Source organism: Bombus bifarius, unplaced genomic scaffold (genome assembly GCF_011952205.1).
Source record: "Bombus bifarius isolate JDL3187 unplaced genomic scaffold, Bbif_JDL3187 scf7180000008039, whole genome shotgun sequence".
NCBI lineage: Eukaryota > Metazoa > Arthropoda > Insecta > Hymenoptera > Apidae > Bombus > Bombus bifarius.
Window position 1 is genome coordinate 738,420 of NW_022884409.1, and position 16,092 is coordinate 754,511.

Sequence of the window (16,092 nt, forward strand, 5' to 3'; positions counted from 1 at the left end):
AGTCCATAAAGCATGATAATTAATCTTTGCTTTTCATTGTTTTAAACGACCACTTAACAGCTTTCCGTGCATTATTCCTTAGACCGTATATGTAGATATTAAGTGATTCTAACTGAAATACAATCCTTAAGTTATTCGTATAGAATCGAATATCGGTTTGCGCATCCATCGTAACGCGTTCACTGAAAAGTAATTCGAATGCATTATAAAAGCGAGCTCGCAAACGAATCGACAATTAACTATTGAAGACAAATTGGTGAGTGGTCGCGTTATAGAAAATCAATTTTTCATACATTATTTAACAGACTCGTTCGATTATCACGATACTTGGCTAATTTATTTCAAGTAGTATACGAAGCATTGGAACGGCTGTATCTCTCAATTTCTATTCGTATCTCGCTACGATTTTCTTAATAATTCTCTGGTACTAGTCCATAAGTCACCAGATAATTTTTTCACTATGTTTTTTTCATTACCGTATTATCGTTTAATTCATATTATATCTTCTATATCTACAATAAATCTTGCTTTCAATTTCTGCGCTTCCGATGGATTTATTCGATTACTTATTAAAGTATTTCTACCGAATTTAAAAAATTCGTATTATTCGAGATTATAATTTCTACGACGACGAGTTTCAATCCGATAGGAACGCTATTCTGTATCATGGCACGGAAGCGCAGTCAAATAAGCAGTCGCGTCTTGCAAGCGCAGGAAGCGCGGGAATTGGCAACGGTATTTGACCTACTTGGTCGCGCGTATTACACGTATCGCACGAAACTTCGTCAACGTCTGAAACGAGCCTCGTAAAAAATCAACAGTTAAGGTATAGTTCATGTTACTTCATTTCCTGCTCGGGAATTACCACGAATATTTCCTGATTTATATCGCGACTGATTACTGGCCACGCGTAATCTTATCCACTCTGTTATCTTTAATCTGACTCTGCAAAATTGTGATTCCATCTATTAACACACTCGCTCTTCCAGTTAAAAAATAAATTCTTACCGATAGGTATATAATTTTTTCTGCACAGGTTGTCAGGACAACATACCTTCTCCGATCCGTCGAAGTAGCTTGTTATGAGGCGAATAGGATCTATAATATGCGAGATATCGTACTAGTTATTTCGTTCGCATGGATCTTCGCGATACAACGATGTCTGTGCAGCAAATTGGAACGGGTTGCTCATCAACCCGACAATGTTCTCAGCGACTATTACGCCTATCGTCACATCTCCATTATCCACTTCAATGTTCCGGATTACACGGTGGCTGCAGCATTCAAGTAAACTTAGAATAGCGCGGAAAGAATCGAGCCTCCACTATTACTTTGTTCTATATGGAAAATGAATGAACATTGTTTATTTCTTTTAGGTTCACTGCAAAGGAAGGAAAGTCTGGTGGAATAGGTAGATGCTCAGCTAGAAATGTTTCCGTGTTTCTGAAGTCTGGTAGCTTACCGTTCGTGCGGCCGGATGGATCGAAGATCGCGGCGAAACTTATGAAAGGAAGACGCCAATATTATTCGCTAAACATGCAAAGCAACGGGAATGAATATATGCTAAAAATCGATGCACCCGCGCCAGGCGATTGGTATGCTATTGCGTTTCGATCTTGGAGCGACCCTGATAACGGAAAGATCAGGCAACAAGGTTGATCATCCAAAAAAAAAAAAAAAGATAAAATATAAGGATCAATTGACGTTAGCACGATGATAGCGGTTGAAAATACGTATTGTTATTTCCAGGACTTGGAGCATTGTGCTATACAGTGTTGGACGCGGAATTGCTTTTAGAATCTGCCTCTATAGTCTTTCCAATGGATCCGAAATACGAGTACGAAGTGCATATGAACGGAAGCTTGGACTCGGCTGTGATGCAGTTGTTAATACCCAATGAATTCGTGGATTCTAGTTTGTCATTAAAGTCGACTTGCGGCGAAGAATGCAGGATCGCGGTCCACGTGACTGCGGAGGATCACATCACGGGAATGATAATGAATACTACAAACACCACGGTATTCTTCAAACCCTATTCGGACGCGTTTCACTATGTTACCCTCCAGTTGCTCTCCGGAGAGAGCTCTAACATGTCCTTACAGTTGCTCGACAATTCTCCCGCTTACGATTTGGGTCAAGTGAAGTCGGTGGATTTAACGAGGAAGTCCTCGCCTGACTTTTTCCTCTTCGATTACCAGCACTTGCTGGGAAACGGCACAAAACCATCGGCGTTTAATTTAACCTCAGACACGTTGTCCGTCCTCAGCTTCGAAATCGGTCGAGTGTACGACGTCGGTGGAACTCTGGCTCTAAGTTTGAAAGTAGTTGGCGCGAAAGACAAGGAGAAGAAGAACATCGTCGTGGTCGCGTGCATTTCATTAGGTAAGCAACTGAAAGTCGAATAATAAGAGAGATATAGTCGTTAAAACAAATCCTGATTTACCAGGTTATTACTCGAATATCACTGCCGGCGGAGGCTGCACTCGAATGGAGAACACGACAGCTGCAGACATTTACGTAAACTATACAGGATCAGCCACCCTTTACGTTCCATTCCCGGAGCCAGGAATCTGGCATATAAGTCTGAGAGCATTTTGCATAGAAAAAAATTGCAATTGTATAGCAATTTGTCTGAACGAGACCGTCTGCGAGGACTGTGACTGCATGATCCCTTGTAACACCACATTAGAGAGTCGTATCTCTTCGTTATCTTGCATCGACGATCACTGCAACTATCACGGGAAATGCATGAATTACATGAGCGGCGGTTTCGTGTTCGCCGCGTGTTATTGTTTGGGCGGTTACAGAGGCTTCGATTGTGCGGATGACACTTATGTTCTCGACAATAACGACATAATAATCCACGTACTATTGCTAACGTTCAGCAACCTTCCATTTATTGGTTCCGTTTACGTGGCCGTGCGTAGAGAGTATTTTACGGAGGCGATGGTTTACGCCGCTGTGATGTTTTTCTCGACGTTCTATCATGCCTGCGAAGCTGGAGAAAATGTGTACGGCGTATGCATCATGAGACTGGACGTTTTACAGTTCTGTGACTTCTTCAACGCCCTTCTGTCCATTTGGGTGACGTTGATAGCAATGGCTTCGTTTGGTCCAAAGCTCACTGCTTTTTGTCAAGTAACCGGTGCTGTTATTCTCGCCATGAGTGCCCAAATAGATCGTACAGCTCTATGGGTATTTCTCCTGCCAGCCATAACGGGCTCTGCACTGATCGGTTTGTCCTGGAGCATGAGATGCAAAAGAAGGGGTACGGTTCGTTATCCATCGCGTCCCTACAGGTGAGTAGAATGTTTTAAGAAATTTATAAAGGAGATTAGTTTTAAGTGAAATTTGTTTTCATTTACAGAAGCATTTATTTTCCGGCTGGTCTCCTTCTAATCTCCCTCGGTCTTATTTGTTACGCCTTTCTGCAGACAAGAAGGAATTACTATATTGTGCACAGTATGTGGCACGCGTGTGCCGCTATAGGAGCCATACTCCTTCTACCGAAGCGACAGTATATGAAATGATCGTTATATAAAAATGTTCTCTTATATTTACCAAGTGAAAGTTATTGAAAAGTGTTATTGTCTAGAAAAGAAAATTTCATTGCCAATTTAATGAAAGAATCAGGTACAAAAAGATATTTCTAGCAATCGAAAGTGCTCGTAGACGACGGTACATCGAGCATATTATTGTAATTTCCAAAAACCTTATTCTTCTAAAAATCAGATAATGTTCATAAGATAGGTAACTATTCAGCTACTGAACGTACGTTGTGAAACAATACGAAATTCACGACAATGTTAATTGCTTCAATGTTGTCTATCGTTATATTTGCATAATTAAGAAGCTCCAAACATGTTTTTATATCACGATTAAGATACATTCCAGAATAGGATTATTCAAACGACATTAAGCTTGATTGCTTGTGTTTGTTGAATTTATTAATGTCAACTAAATTACATAGCTTTAACAATGTGTTCAACGAAGATTTATGTATTTTGCTAAGGACCAAAGAACTTCTAGGATATGTACATATAATTACATGTGCAGAGTATAACAGGGAATTTCCAATATCTTTTCTGTAAAAGCGAAACTGCACTTTACTAACGTGAATATATCATAGTGCTGTATAATCTGTAATTAAGAACGAATTCCTCGAGAACTATCTTGGGGGCTTAAGTTCCAATTCTAATATCGACGGTTCGATATTTCACGTTAATTTGACAAAGTTCATTTTAATTCTCTTAGGAATCAACACCTCGCACGCGACTCGTACATTTTAATGGAAAAATTCTATATTTATGTACGCTCTAAAGGATTATCGTATCTACATCGGAGATCGCAGAACCTTTAAAATAGCGTACAACGTTGTACATCGTGTTCACACTGAAAAATAACAGATCGTCACGCTATGTAATTACATACGGTCCTGTTTGCTTTACACGAGGATTGTGTAAAGAATAAGTGTCTACGTCGAAGGAAAGTCGTCGCGTTACACGCCAAACTGCGCGAACTAGCGACTTCGTCATATTACGCGGGAACAATTTCACTTTTCTCGGTTCGCATGCGTGTAAGACCAAATAAACGTAAAAGGAAATTGTTGCAATTCGTTCCTTTTTTATTTGTTAGAAGATACTTGCGACTAATTTCATTTACGAATAATATTTCAATTGCATTACGAGGAACTGATCGTATTTATGATAAATGACTACTCGATTACGTAAATGAAACCGTATAATATGATATACGGTTTATCATATGGCGCTAATGTATTCTTCGTTACTATCCTGTTCAACTTTACCTAAAGACGACTACATTTCCATTACGCTTCAATGTCCGAGAATCGTAGTAGGATATTTTACCGCGTAATCAGAAATTTTCACTCTTAGCGATTACAACGTCCCATTTGCTGTGGGCGTCGTGGTTCCTGTATTAACTGCGGCGACAGTGGTAATTACGTTCGATAATAAAGACAGTATCGTTTCCATGGAAAATCCGCAATGTGAATAAGTCCGCGAACAATTTCGACCGGCTCTTCCTGCTTCCACCGCTTCTTGTATCGCGGTTCCTTCCATGGCCGTTCGGAAAATCTGATTCGTCGTGATCGTATCGATCACGCGATCGAACGACGAGGCCTTCTCATCGTCGTTTAGCTTATTGGCCTCTTTCACCGACGAGGAGGCCTGTTGCGAATAAGTACAGACGGCTCGTTGCATGCAGGATGTCGTGTCGATACCGTGACGAGCCAGAACGTCGTCCATTCTTGTCATGATTTGAGCGAAGCCACTCTCCTCGCCTACGATAGAGACGATTATTTTGTATTAAAGCGAAATTCATGGTTTTTCTTATCTTCCTTTCTTTTAAATAAAGCTTCGAGTAATTTACTTCTTGCATAATGGCCGTAAGTGCCAGAAAGAATGTAGAGTAGTTTAGGTATGATGAGGATGGAACCTATCCCTATGATAGCGCCTAAGAACAATCCTCCCAAGTCTATCTTCGCCGGAGCATACGTTGATACTCCGTAACCCTGTGTCGATGTCTATGTTACTTAAATATCGACGATAAAGATCAGATTCAACGAAGATTGCTTACGCTTCCTGTGCTACCAAGGTTCGTGAAACCAAATCGAGGTTCTTGGCTGCGGTCCGTAATATCCACGTCGTTGTCCGCGTCACTCCGCTTTGTTGATGTCTCACTGCGTAGCCTTGGCTCGGAAGGCATAGCTATCTGATCTTGGGACTTTGCGTTCTTTTCCAGATAGATCATGGAACTCGGTATGAACCTGTTTACGATTTGTTTCGCTCAGTCGTGAGAATTATTACTCGAAGAAGAATGAGGAGATAAAAAGCTCGAAGCGAGCTTGGAAAAGAAGTTTGAGTAAGAAACGTCTTCGTATAACCACTACAGAACTCAGCAAGAATCTTACCCTCCATCGTCAAACTTGGGGTTGCCTCCGACGATCGCCGCCAAAGATAACAAGAGCAGGACAGGATTCCGGAAATTAAACGACATCTGCGACAAAAAGATTTCAAACAAGATATTATTCACAGTGAACATTTTCTTTCGCGAATTTGCTACCTCTACGAAGCATACCTCCATGGAACGTGAAAAATAAATTAGTCCTCGTGGCTGTGTTGTATCGTTTGGCTCTGAAGAAACTGGGCGACACGAACATTGTCCCTGGCATATATAGTCATGCACCTACTCCGAATCGTCACGACATGACAAACCATGGACATAATTGGAGCCGGTGGTTTCGCTTTCATTGTTAGATTTCCATGGGACGCTATCACGGTCCGTGACCCGCTCGTCTCTTCTGAAGAAGCAGCGATACGCTAAACTGTCGCTGCGAATCACTCACGACGGCATTGTTGTCGAGCCTGAAATAATTTATCTTTCGCAAGATCGATAAGCATCTGTTAACGCGTTCACCCACCTCTTCCTAGGTCCATGACGATTTCTTTAGAAACAATCGACTACGCGATGTTACATTGCGGAAAATAAGACGTTGTTTATCGTAATCGTTGTTGTAATAAAACCATGTTGGTACATAGATTTTATTTCAGTCAATCAAAGTCCGTGACAACGATCGACGATGGCGATAATCCTGCAGCAATTTCGTAAATGAAATGGGAAAGGGCATTTCGTGATATTTTGTTCGTAACAAACATTGAAACGCCATATGCGTTTCGCGACCATGCGTTCGTCGTCTACCTGATTTTAAGACGAGGAATTCGTTCTGCAGGTTGCTCTGGAAAATTCACGAAAGTCGAGGCTCGTATGCGTACACTGCCAAACCTCACATATGAATGCGCACATAAATTAAACAAGTATTGTCAGTGTTTCTCGATCGTTATCCTGCTGTGTTTCGTTTGAATTTTAACGAAACAACGCTCGATCGACGAAAATATTTCTGTATGCGTGTGGCACGTTTTATCGTGCAAGGTATGTGGAAGATCCTTAAACTAGACCGGCCTTAGCGAAAATAACGAAATACGAGGGAATACGTAATTACGAAACGTGGACTCGAGCGAATTTGCGGAATTAGGCGTGACGATGAGCGGCGTAACAGCTGCGGTGACGTTGTTTCGGTACAGTAATTTAACCAGAATTCTCTCTTAGGTTCGTTAATTCCGCTCGTCGGAATAGAGCTTCCTACCTGTCAAGAGTGGGCTAGCTTCTGTACAAAAACTGCCAGCAGAGATCAAGGATTGCTCACACGTATTCCTGTGTTCGTTCCAATTAGTCGATATACTAGCCACTACAGATCTATCCTAGGTATAACAAAAATTCTCTACCACTGGTAATTTGTTTCAATTAGCTGCAGCAGCACCAGTTTTTACAGCTCAATTTTTTTTTTTTTTTTTTTTTTTTTTAGTAGAACAATAAAAATCATGAGAAATTCGTTCGAATACTACGTTATATTATTATCGCTATGTTGTCTGCTGCACCTTTCTGAATCGAAGGATAACGTTAATGGAAAGGCAAAAACGTCGAGGACACACAGTAAGGTATTTGGAAAGCATCCAAATGGTGGGTTGATCTCGTTCGATTCGGAACAAGAAGAATTTCGTGTAAGTTACAGAAAATTCGGGTAATTGTTAACTTTCACTCGATTCAGATAAAATGTCTTCTTATTTGTAATAATAATAATCGTCACAGATTGATTGGGCTGTGACTATTCCTTTCCTTTCGATACCGTTCGAACATAAAATAGGGGAGAATGGTGAATTTCCATCGTTGTTTAACGTTAACACGAAAAGCCTTGGAATTGTTGGATTAATGGCCACCCTGTTTAGAGTAGTTTCGCCATTATTCTCTAAAGCGCATCCACAGTATAATTATCGTAAGTAAATGATACTATAATTCTCTATATTCATTAATAGTCTTTTCTTCTCTTATCGTATACAACGTTAGGCTCGACGGATAATGGACAATGGTTACATATAGGGAACGTTATTAATGAAATGATGTTCGGCAACGATTACGTGGTTCCGTGCATGCAACGTATCGTTTGTTCGATCGTCTCAGTAGCCGCGAATTCGGAGAATCCAACGAGTACAGATAAAATAATCGATGGATTATCAAGGTAAGATTAGAGAGAGAACACTCAGAAACTTGATATTACGAGGATGTTTTAAATTGATTTATCAACAGTCACAGCTGGTTCAAAGATGTTACAAATGGTACGATCATTCAAGATGCTGTAATTATCGGACGAAAGGGAAATCATAATTGCGCTTACATTTATAAGGATTGTTTAATAACGCCGAAGCTTTTAAAAACCGTGATGGACGAGCTTGGGATAGTGTGACGATGTAACGAATACTCTCTATTACTGTACAAATACAGAAGGGAATATTTATGTACAAAAATGAAGGAACATCGGCTTTTCACACTTCAAACTCACACTTTACCACGCTCAAGGAAATACGTTATTATCCTGCGCGAAATATTTTCGCGTGCACTGCTGCGTGATCCAGTCATAATCACCGTCTCTTTAGACTTTCACTTTTCGTTAACTATTGTATGAAATGCTTAACGACTCTTCTGCGACAAATTAACGTATTTACGTGGTCCGCCGTCTTCGCAATCATATTATTTCAACTAGGACCCGAATACAATACAAAGATAGTTGAACAGATGTCCATTTTATACTATTCCACTTAACGTAGATACACGGGTTTTATTTTTAGTCTGATGTGATTTCTTGTGTAAAATTGTGTGATTATAGCTACGGACCAACGGTCGTTTCACTTTCATCTCGAAGTTTCCTCCGTAACTAGCGAGTTCGGGGAATAAAACGGCGACAACAATCTCGCCGCATCTACGGAACCCGACGCTTTAGCAAGATCGTGCGGCGATTGTTCCGTTTTATCGAAACATTCCGTCTCCACATTATGATCCAATAAGAATTGAACAGCTTGTGTGTTATTATGTAGCGCTGCGAAATGCAAGGGTGTCCTCCCAGAAAAATCCTTCTGCGAAAGGTCTGCGTTCGCTAATTGATACGACGTTAAACGCTTCACGTTTCCAACGGCTGCAGCGGCACACATTTTCTCTCCTATTATATATGCGCTTCCGTGTAAGTGTGCACCATTATGTATTAGAATATTAATGATCTGGAAAATCGAAATGGAAATGGGACATGAAATGGAATAAATGCGAAATACAAGGTTCTAGTGATATTATACCTCGTGATGATCGAACTCTATCGCGTCTGTAAGTGGTGTACGGTTAAATCGATCTTTGATGTGAACGTTCGCACCCATTCGTAAAAGACAGTGGACGACTTTTAAATCACCTTCGCAGCAAGCAATATGCAATGCCGTGCGACCATCTGCGTTTTGTTGCGATATATCTGCACCCTAGTTGGAAAGTATAAACTACTTTAAGAAAAGAAATTGAGTGTCGTATGAATGGCTCAATTACATATACTTGCGTATCCTTTCAAGATTTCGAGTTTCACGACATCGCGGCTCCTCACGGCAGCGTTCAACATCGCAGGGAAAAGAATCGATCCCAATTCTTGACGTTCCGCCGTTGAAGAAAGTCTCAGAGATCTGGCAACCGCCTCCACAAGATCTATATCCTCGAGATACGGCGGTCGTTGAGCAGTTAATTCTCCGCGGAGATTCGTCTGCATCATTTGACGCTTCGTTTGTAAATCCCATTCTTTCTTCGATAATACGTAAGCGAGTTTAGTCAACGTAGCTTCTGGTGTCATATCAGAACCCGATATTACGCCTGTAAATTTTTAAACTTTTGTATTTAGATATACTGCAATTTTTGAATCGCGAATTTTTAACATAATTTTAAGTGTACCAGCATCCTCGAGAAATTTTCCAGGTGCGTATGAATTCTTAACGCAGCCTGTCGCGCATTGTGTAATATTGACGATGATGACTCCGCGTTTTGTAGCTGCGGACAATTCTTTAATTATATCCTCTCGGTTCGTGGGCACGTTCCCTGCTCCATAGGACTGTAGCACCACACCTTCGATCGGGGGCTGTAGAAACGCCCTTACCAAGTGCGTAGTCATACTTGGAAATATCCGTAGCAATCCAACATTTCTGTTCAAGGACGCGTGTACGTGAAACTTTTCCAACGTAAATGGTCGGAATATTGCCCGATAATCCACTACAATGCACATACATATATGTATATTACAGTGACGCTGATAAAACGGCACATATTAAAGACATTCTTAAACTACAATTGTACACGTTATGTATGTTCTCTTTAACTACATTTTCAATATTGTAACAGTAGTTTGTGAAGAAGTTTAACACGTGCATATCTCAATAAATTAACATATACGAACACGTTATTTTCTATGATAATGCTAATGTAACTACCAGTTTCCAAATATAGATTCCTGATAAGAATCTTCGAACGTCATAGAATTGTAATATCATCTGGTACGTATTACGCTATCATTGCATGTATCGATTTGCATTTAGAGTTCCATTTAACGGACAAAAGAATATCTCGTGGAAGAAGATTGCACGAAACGAGCAAAACCACAGTCAATTAAGCGAATTGTATCCTGTAATTGGGTCAACTGCTAACCTTCTATCGTGATGTTGGCCTTAGCCAACGGTGGAAAATTCGGTGAATCGAACGCCTCGAACGAAGTGGCCGATATTTTACTGGTACGATTCCCTCTCATCAAGTTTGTTCCAAAGTATACGCATACTTCCGGTATGTTGTAATTTGCAGCTATTATTAGGGATGACAGGAAGTTATCCAAACCGTCGCTTCTGCTGTCGAAAATTGGGACTTGAGAGCCAGTTAAAATAACTATTTTGCCCAAAGACTCGAGCATAAAAGATAGAGCAGATGCCGTGTAACTTAACGTGTCTGTCCCATGTAGAATTACGAATCCGTCGAAACGTTCGTAAGCTTGCTAGAACAGCAAATATCCTGTTGAGTGTAAAGCTTATTTAATTAGTTAGTTAGTTATTTCTCTTTCGGAACTCTTTGTCTATAGTTTACAATAAAATAAAATTTATTTCTAAAAATATCCGGTATTTAAAGTATTTATTTCCGAAAGAAGAGATATTAATAGCATTTCAAGCACTTTAATGAGCGTAGTTGCGGTATCGGAAAAATCTCTACGCTATGTTCTAACGTTATTTACGTGCTTTCATGTTTCTCTCATTTCTTTGCATACATTCCCGAAAGAGGTCTTATGAATATATGTATATATCTGATTAAACCATACATATAGCATCTCCAACTATGTATACTTGCATAGTAGAAGTTACCTTGATATCATGGGCAATACGAATCCAATCGTCCATTGTCATGTTACTAGAATCACAGAGCGGCGAATATTCCAATACGTTATAAATGACACGTTTGCTGTCTGTCGCAGTCATTCTTTAAAGAAAAACCAAATAAAAATAAATACCTATTAGTTGGTCAGGTATCGTTACGAATTTATCAGGATTATTAACTTCTTCTTTTTTCAATCACTAGATCGATTATGCACTTACGGAAGTACAAGCGGCCCCATCAATCCGAATCGTTTTTCCGCGTATTCTCGATCGTAAATGTGTGGATAATTTCGCAGTTTTTTCACGAAAGCGTTCGCTTTAGGGACGAGAACTATAGTAAGATAATAAATCGTATTATCTTCATAGTTTTAACGACAACCATTTCAACCATAATTTCACGTGAAAGAGAAAGAGAAACGTATTACCTCCATCTTCATTTCTAATCATTCCAATGGTACCGCCGGTATAAAGAACGAGCACACGACTTTCACGGACACTTTCAATGGCCAAAGAACCAGAACTATTGTTTCTAAGGTGCTCCATCCTCTTTTCTTGTGATTGCAAACGTGATTCTGCAACTACTACATACACAACAATGTGTAGATATATGCATATGACAACGAACTTGCCCCCCTATAAGGTTATCTCCATCAATTCTTGGAACTCATGGCTCGAGGTTCTATGTTATCAATGATCTCCATCGATGTATTGTAATTCAAACCGATAACGAATTACCGGAATAAGAAAAGTATAATCTTTTTTAATTTTTTATTATACTGTTAGGAGAATTCCTTAATCGGATTATTGACAATCGTACAATCAAAACGATACCAAACGCAACTATATTTGACCAATAATTTTTAACTAAACTAAAGAAATATGTAAAATGTGATGAGGAGTAATAAACCTGATTCTACAATATCTCATTACCATAAAAGTATAAAAATAGAGGTCGTGAACGAGCTGAAAAAGCGATATAAGAATAGAGAAAGAACATTGCATAGAGACATCTTGTGCCTTTGTATAATAACGCATACGCATTCGTATAGTAAATATGTAAGCATAACACCGATCAGCTAGCGACATCAGTGTGCAGGTTGATTAGACAACACCCTCTATGCAGCGTTCTCTTTTTATTCCCATATTGCATCCACTTACACAGTCACGTATGACCCGCGTACTCTATCTTTATATCTCTATGCTTATTAGACTCTATTTATTCTGTTTTATTCGCACTGCCTACTTCCCAGTCTTACCCTTGATACACTCAGGGTAGAGCAAACAGAAGTCTAGGTCACCTCTTCGGATGTATGGACACGCAACACTTTGTGTGTTTGTAACTGATTCTACCGTGAGCGCTCTATGTGTCACGATAGAATGTTACTATGACACTACGAAGTTTCTGTAAGGAGCGATTTGTTATATAATTTTTAGCGATTATACGCAGATCGAGATCTCAATACATGTAACACTTTCCCCACCGATATAAAATATGGAGGTTATTCAAGATATAAAACAGAAACCGCTGAGGATTAGTTCATTCAAAGTACGCATTTTTCACGGTCAAGAGTATAGAGTTTGAAAGATTGCTTGAAACTGGAAAGATGCATTTAATGCATGAACGTGACTATTATACTGTCTACGATCTATCTAGCATAAGTAATTTTTATTTAACCTAACTCAATACGCGTGCTTTAGATAATGCCAGTTACACATTCTTGGATTCACAACATTGCATCATTTTCCACTTGGCAATTTCTGTTCGTAATCTTCGACTCATAGAAAATTATGTATTACTTGTACAAAATTTTCCTAACAAATACTGATACTATCGTGTAGTAAATTCTAAGTAGGCGTATAAGCAAATTCTATGAATTATTATAAACTATTTTTTACATTGGTTTATTTTTTTCAGAATTTATTTGTATAAACAATTACCGTTTATGTGTATAAGTATAATCCAATAATGCACCATCTTAAATTTACTTTTGTATTGACATTTGCTAAACATTTAAGCTTCTTAACAATCTTCAAGTTTCGGATTTAGTATTCTAAAAAATGCAATTTTTTAAATGTAGACTTTTAAAATAACAAATAGTTTACAAACAGAATACCTTCGACTCCATTAACTGATCAAAACGTAGCTTAACTATATCGTATGTAACCAGAAGTAAAGATCCACAAAGAGTACTCATTAAGTTAGCAGTTAAGCCTCTATAAAAACCAATTGGACCATCTTTTTCTATGATAGTAGTGATCTGACGGAGTATTGAATAGTCGCACTCAGTAAACGAAACTTTAAAATTCTCATTAAAATTGTTTCAGAATTTTTTACTGACCACGTGTCGCACTGACACGAAACTTCTCGAACCACGGCCGCTCCAAAGCATTTTTTGTCTAGACGTTGTGTCGAAGGGATAGGAAACAATTGTCGCGATCCAAGAAGATAATTGAGCAAGGGCCAAGGACATAAAGAATGGTACGTTCATTGTGTCATGATCTGTTGCATAATTGTTCAAATATGTTCGTTTACCAGTTGCATAAAGACCAAAGTAAATGGACCTACAAAATGCATTTAAAATTTTTTATTCACATCACCACACTATGGGGTTATAAATAAATTTTTATTGTCACGATATCTATTTGTATGTTGTCCTTTCATCTATCGTCAAACTCTTATTTGCAGATAAAATCAAAAATAAATGAATAAATAATAATGAATTTTGTAAAATACAGGGCACCTAGTGTATAATGTAAGAAATAAAGAATTAAGTTGAAATATTTAAATGTATAAATTCGTTCAATAGACGGTCAATACTTTTGAGATTGATTAATCAATTGATACAATTATTGTTAAATACTCCAAACCTGTATAAAGATAGCCCGCAAACAGAGACAGACAGTCCTTGATATAATCCTTTTAAACCGTCGTTTTTGTAAATTTTGCATATGCAGTCACTGAATCCGTAAAACTCCCTCTTAACTATCTTGCTGTCGCCAACATCTACGGTTATTCGAGTATTGCAGAAATGAAGGGGGTAGAGAACCGCACAGGATGTTAAACCGACGGCACCGCCGGTCATGAATGGCAAAACGATGTGACTGTAATTCTTCGATTCAATCATCTACGTAACACTATTTGATGTTTACGCGCGCAAAATTATATTTAAAAAAGTATTCTTATTAATAATCTATCGGACAAACTTTTTGGAACATTCCGTAGTATATATTGTAAAAGGAAAAATTAATTGCTTGGGCTGGAAAATATCGACAAATATTGAGAACATTTCCGCGCCAAAGAGACAGGAACCCCTGTTCCTTAGGTATTCTAATAAGTGCATTTAAAACGCCAGAGTATGCGGATCGTTTCGCATGTCCTATTTGATGGCTACTCGCCTGTGTCTGTAAAATCAATTTAACCCTTTCAACCGGAGCAATCATAGTTCTAAATATGATCGCCAAAATCCCGGAGATGATGAAAGAAGATCCAAAATCAACGGCACCACCGAGTAACCGAGTATCTAATACATTGAGTAATTTAACGTCAATAGAATCAGATTTTGTTGCGCATTTGGCTTGGTTCGCCATTAGTACTATTTTAATAAAAATATTTGTTAACCTATCTTCCTTGTAAAATCATATTGTTTAACATAATATCGGCTTGTTCTACTATACATAATAAGTTGTTCAAATATATGTACATATATTGGACAAACTTCATTCAATTAATCTTTAATAGCATATTAATGACAGTTTATATGTATGTAGTATGTATACATCATGTACATATCGACCAATAATAAGATGTGCAAATAATACAGCTGCGATAAGTGACCAATCATTTGCAAAATGATTGTTATTTTGTTATATCACTTATATCGTAAAGTATACCGAGTTATGAATAAATATAACGCAATGTACTTCTGATAGAAGAAGACGGTTACGTTCAATATGGTTCAAAGTGACATAAAAGAGAGACTCGAAGCTTATAGACGTCGTAAACGAAGGGAAGAAATGATAGAGTCTATTAAGAATGTGATAAAAACTGTCCTACCGTGGAATGGAAATAAATCAGCTGAAGATTTTTCGGTGGCAGCACCGTTAAAATCCGATATCAAGGTGAGGTTATGTTACATGTGACACATGTAAGATACTGTAAATGTTATGACAGTGATTATAACTCTCCATCCAGTTATGGATGCTCTTTTATACGGTGTGAATAATATTGGAGGATATTATAATAAATACGTTTGTTACATAAGAAATAATATTTATTGTAAAATTTATACAATAAATCAGTATGATTAAGGATGAAAAGTTTGCAGGATGACCAGGATGCGGAAAGTACCTGTTCAGATGACAGTGTAGACCAATCACAATGTACAATGCTAAGAATAGTGACATATCTACTGTATTTTCTTTTATGGGGTACCTTGTATATAATTGCGATTCAATATGAATTTGGAGCAGTATATTTTATTTTGTCTACATTAATATTTATTTGTCTAAATACTCGATCTAGACCAAAAAAGTCGGGTGAACTTAGTGCCTATTCTGTATTTAATCCAAACTGCAAAGCTATCGAAGGAACACTTGATGCTTCTCAATTTGAGAGAGAAATAAGATATGGCATAGGAAACATACATTAATTTAAAGTTGTAGAACATTTAAATTTATCACAGGTAAAAATAATACATATTTTGTACTCACTTGTATGTGTATAAATGTTTGTGTCTGTGTAATTCATAATGATATGCAAATGAAAAATAGGAACTCTAAAAATTAAGCTAAGTATATGGTAAAA

The 16,092-nt window shown here is 38.2% G+C and overlaps 5 protein-coding genes and 1 long non-coding RNA gene across 10 annotated transcripts; 4 read left to right on the forward strand and 2 right to left on the reverse strand.

Moving 5' to 3' along the window:
• The first annotated feature begins 1,070 nt into the window (after positions 1-1,070).
• On the forward strand, positions 1,071-3,980 carry LOC117207588 (transmembrane protein 8B). Its single transcript, XM_033447945.1, has 5 exons — positions 1,071-1,287; positions 1,377-1,654; positions 1,750-2,382; positions 2,447-3,299; positions 3,368-3,980. Exons 1-5 carry the CDS (start codon positions 1,106-1,108, stop codon positions 3,528-3,530), a joined length of 2,109 nt encoding a protein of 702 aa, XP_033303836.1. The 5' UTR covers positions 1,071-1,105; the 3' UTR covers positions 3,531-3,980.
• Positions 3,981-4,620: 640 nt separating this feature from the next.
• LOC117207601 lies at positions 4,621-6,406 on the reverse strand. Of its 2 annotated transcripts, XM_033447972.1 has the most exons (5): positions 6,100-6,403; positions 5,933-6,018; positions 5,599-5,788; positions 5,392-5,533; positions 4,621-5,302 (listed from the first exon to the last, which is right to left on the reverse strand). In XM_033447972.1, the coding sequence occupies exons 1-5, from the start codon at positions 6,103-6,105 to the stop codon at positions 4,899-4,901; spliced, it is 828 nt and encodes a 275-aa protein (XP_033303863.1). In that variant the 5' UTR covers positions 6,106-6,403; the 3' UTR covers positions 4,621-4,898. The 2 variants fall into 2 exon arrangements, with proteins under 2 accessions (XP_033303863.1, XP_033303862.1); XM_033447971.1 differs by having other exon boundaries at positions 5,933-6,406.
• A 966-nt stretch (positions 6,407-7,372) lies between these two features.
• Positions 7,373-8,443, forward strand: LOC117207604. Of its 2 annotated transcripts, none has more exons than XM_033447976.1 (4): positions 7,373-7,580; positions 7,669-7,852; positions 7,924-8,095; positions 8,164-8,443. In XM_033447976.1, exons 1-4 carry the CDS (start codon positions 7,401-7,403, stop codon positions 8,318-8,320), a joined length of 693 nt encoding a protein of 230 aa, XP_033303867.1. In that variant the 5' UTR covers positions 7,373-7,400; the 3' UTR covers positions 8,321-8,443. The 2 variants fall into 2 exon arrangements, with proteins under 2 accessions (XP_033303867.1, XP_033303866.1); XM_033447975.1 differs by having other exon boundaries at positions 7,957-8,095.
• Positions 8,125-15,403, reverse strand: LOC117207589 (L-asparaginase-like). Of its 3 annotated transcripts, none has more exons than XM_033447949.1 (9): positions 15,343-15,403; positions 11,714-11,869; positions 11,508-11,619; positions 11,277-11,391; positions 10,579-10,915; positions 9,832-10,146; positions 9,449-9,753; positions 9,201-9,374; positions 8,125-9,128 (listed from the first exon to the last, which is right to left on the reverse strand). In XM_033447949.1, exons 2-9 carry the CDS (start codon positions 11,829-11,831, stop codon positions 8,766-8,768), a joined length of 1,839 nt encoding a protein of 612 aa, XP_033303840.1. In that variant the 5' UTR covers positions 11,832-11,869; positions 15,343-15,403; the 3' UTR covers positions 8,125-8,765. The 3 variants fall into 3 exon arrangements, with proteins under 3 accessions (XP_033303840.1, XP_033303837.1, XP_033303838.1); XM_033447946.1 differs by lacking the exon at positions 15,343-15,403 and adding an exon at positions 14,157-14,336 and having other exon boundaries at positions 11,714-11,866; XM_033447947.1 differs by lacking the exon at positions 15,343-15,403 and adding an exon at positions 12,447-12,462.
• Positions 12,626-13,735, forward strand: LOC117207610. The gene is made up of 2 exons (XR_004487561.1): positions 12,626-12,834; positions 13,614-13,735. It is a non-coding gene; the product is annotated as an uncharacterized LOC117207610 (long non-coding RNA).
• On the forward strand, positions 14,901-16,069 carry LOC117207608 (SAYSvFN domain-containing protein 1). Its single transcript, XM_033447984.1, has 2 exons — positions 14,901-15,407; positions 15,614-16,069. Exons 1-2 carry the CDS (start codon positions 15,240-15,242, stop codon positions 15,935-15,937), a joined length of 492 nt encoding a protein of 163 aa, XP_033303875.1. The 5' UTR covers positions 14,901-15,239; the 3' UTR covers positions 15,938-16,069.
• Positions 16,070-16,092: the final 23 nt, after the last annotated feature.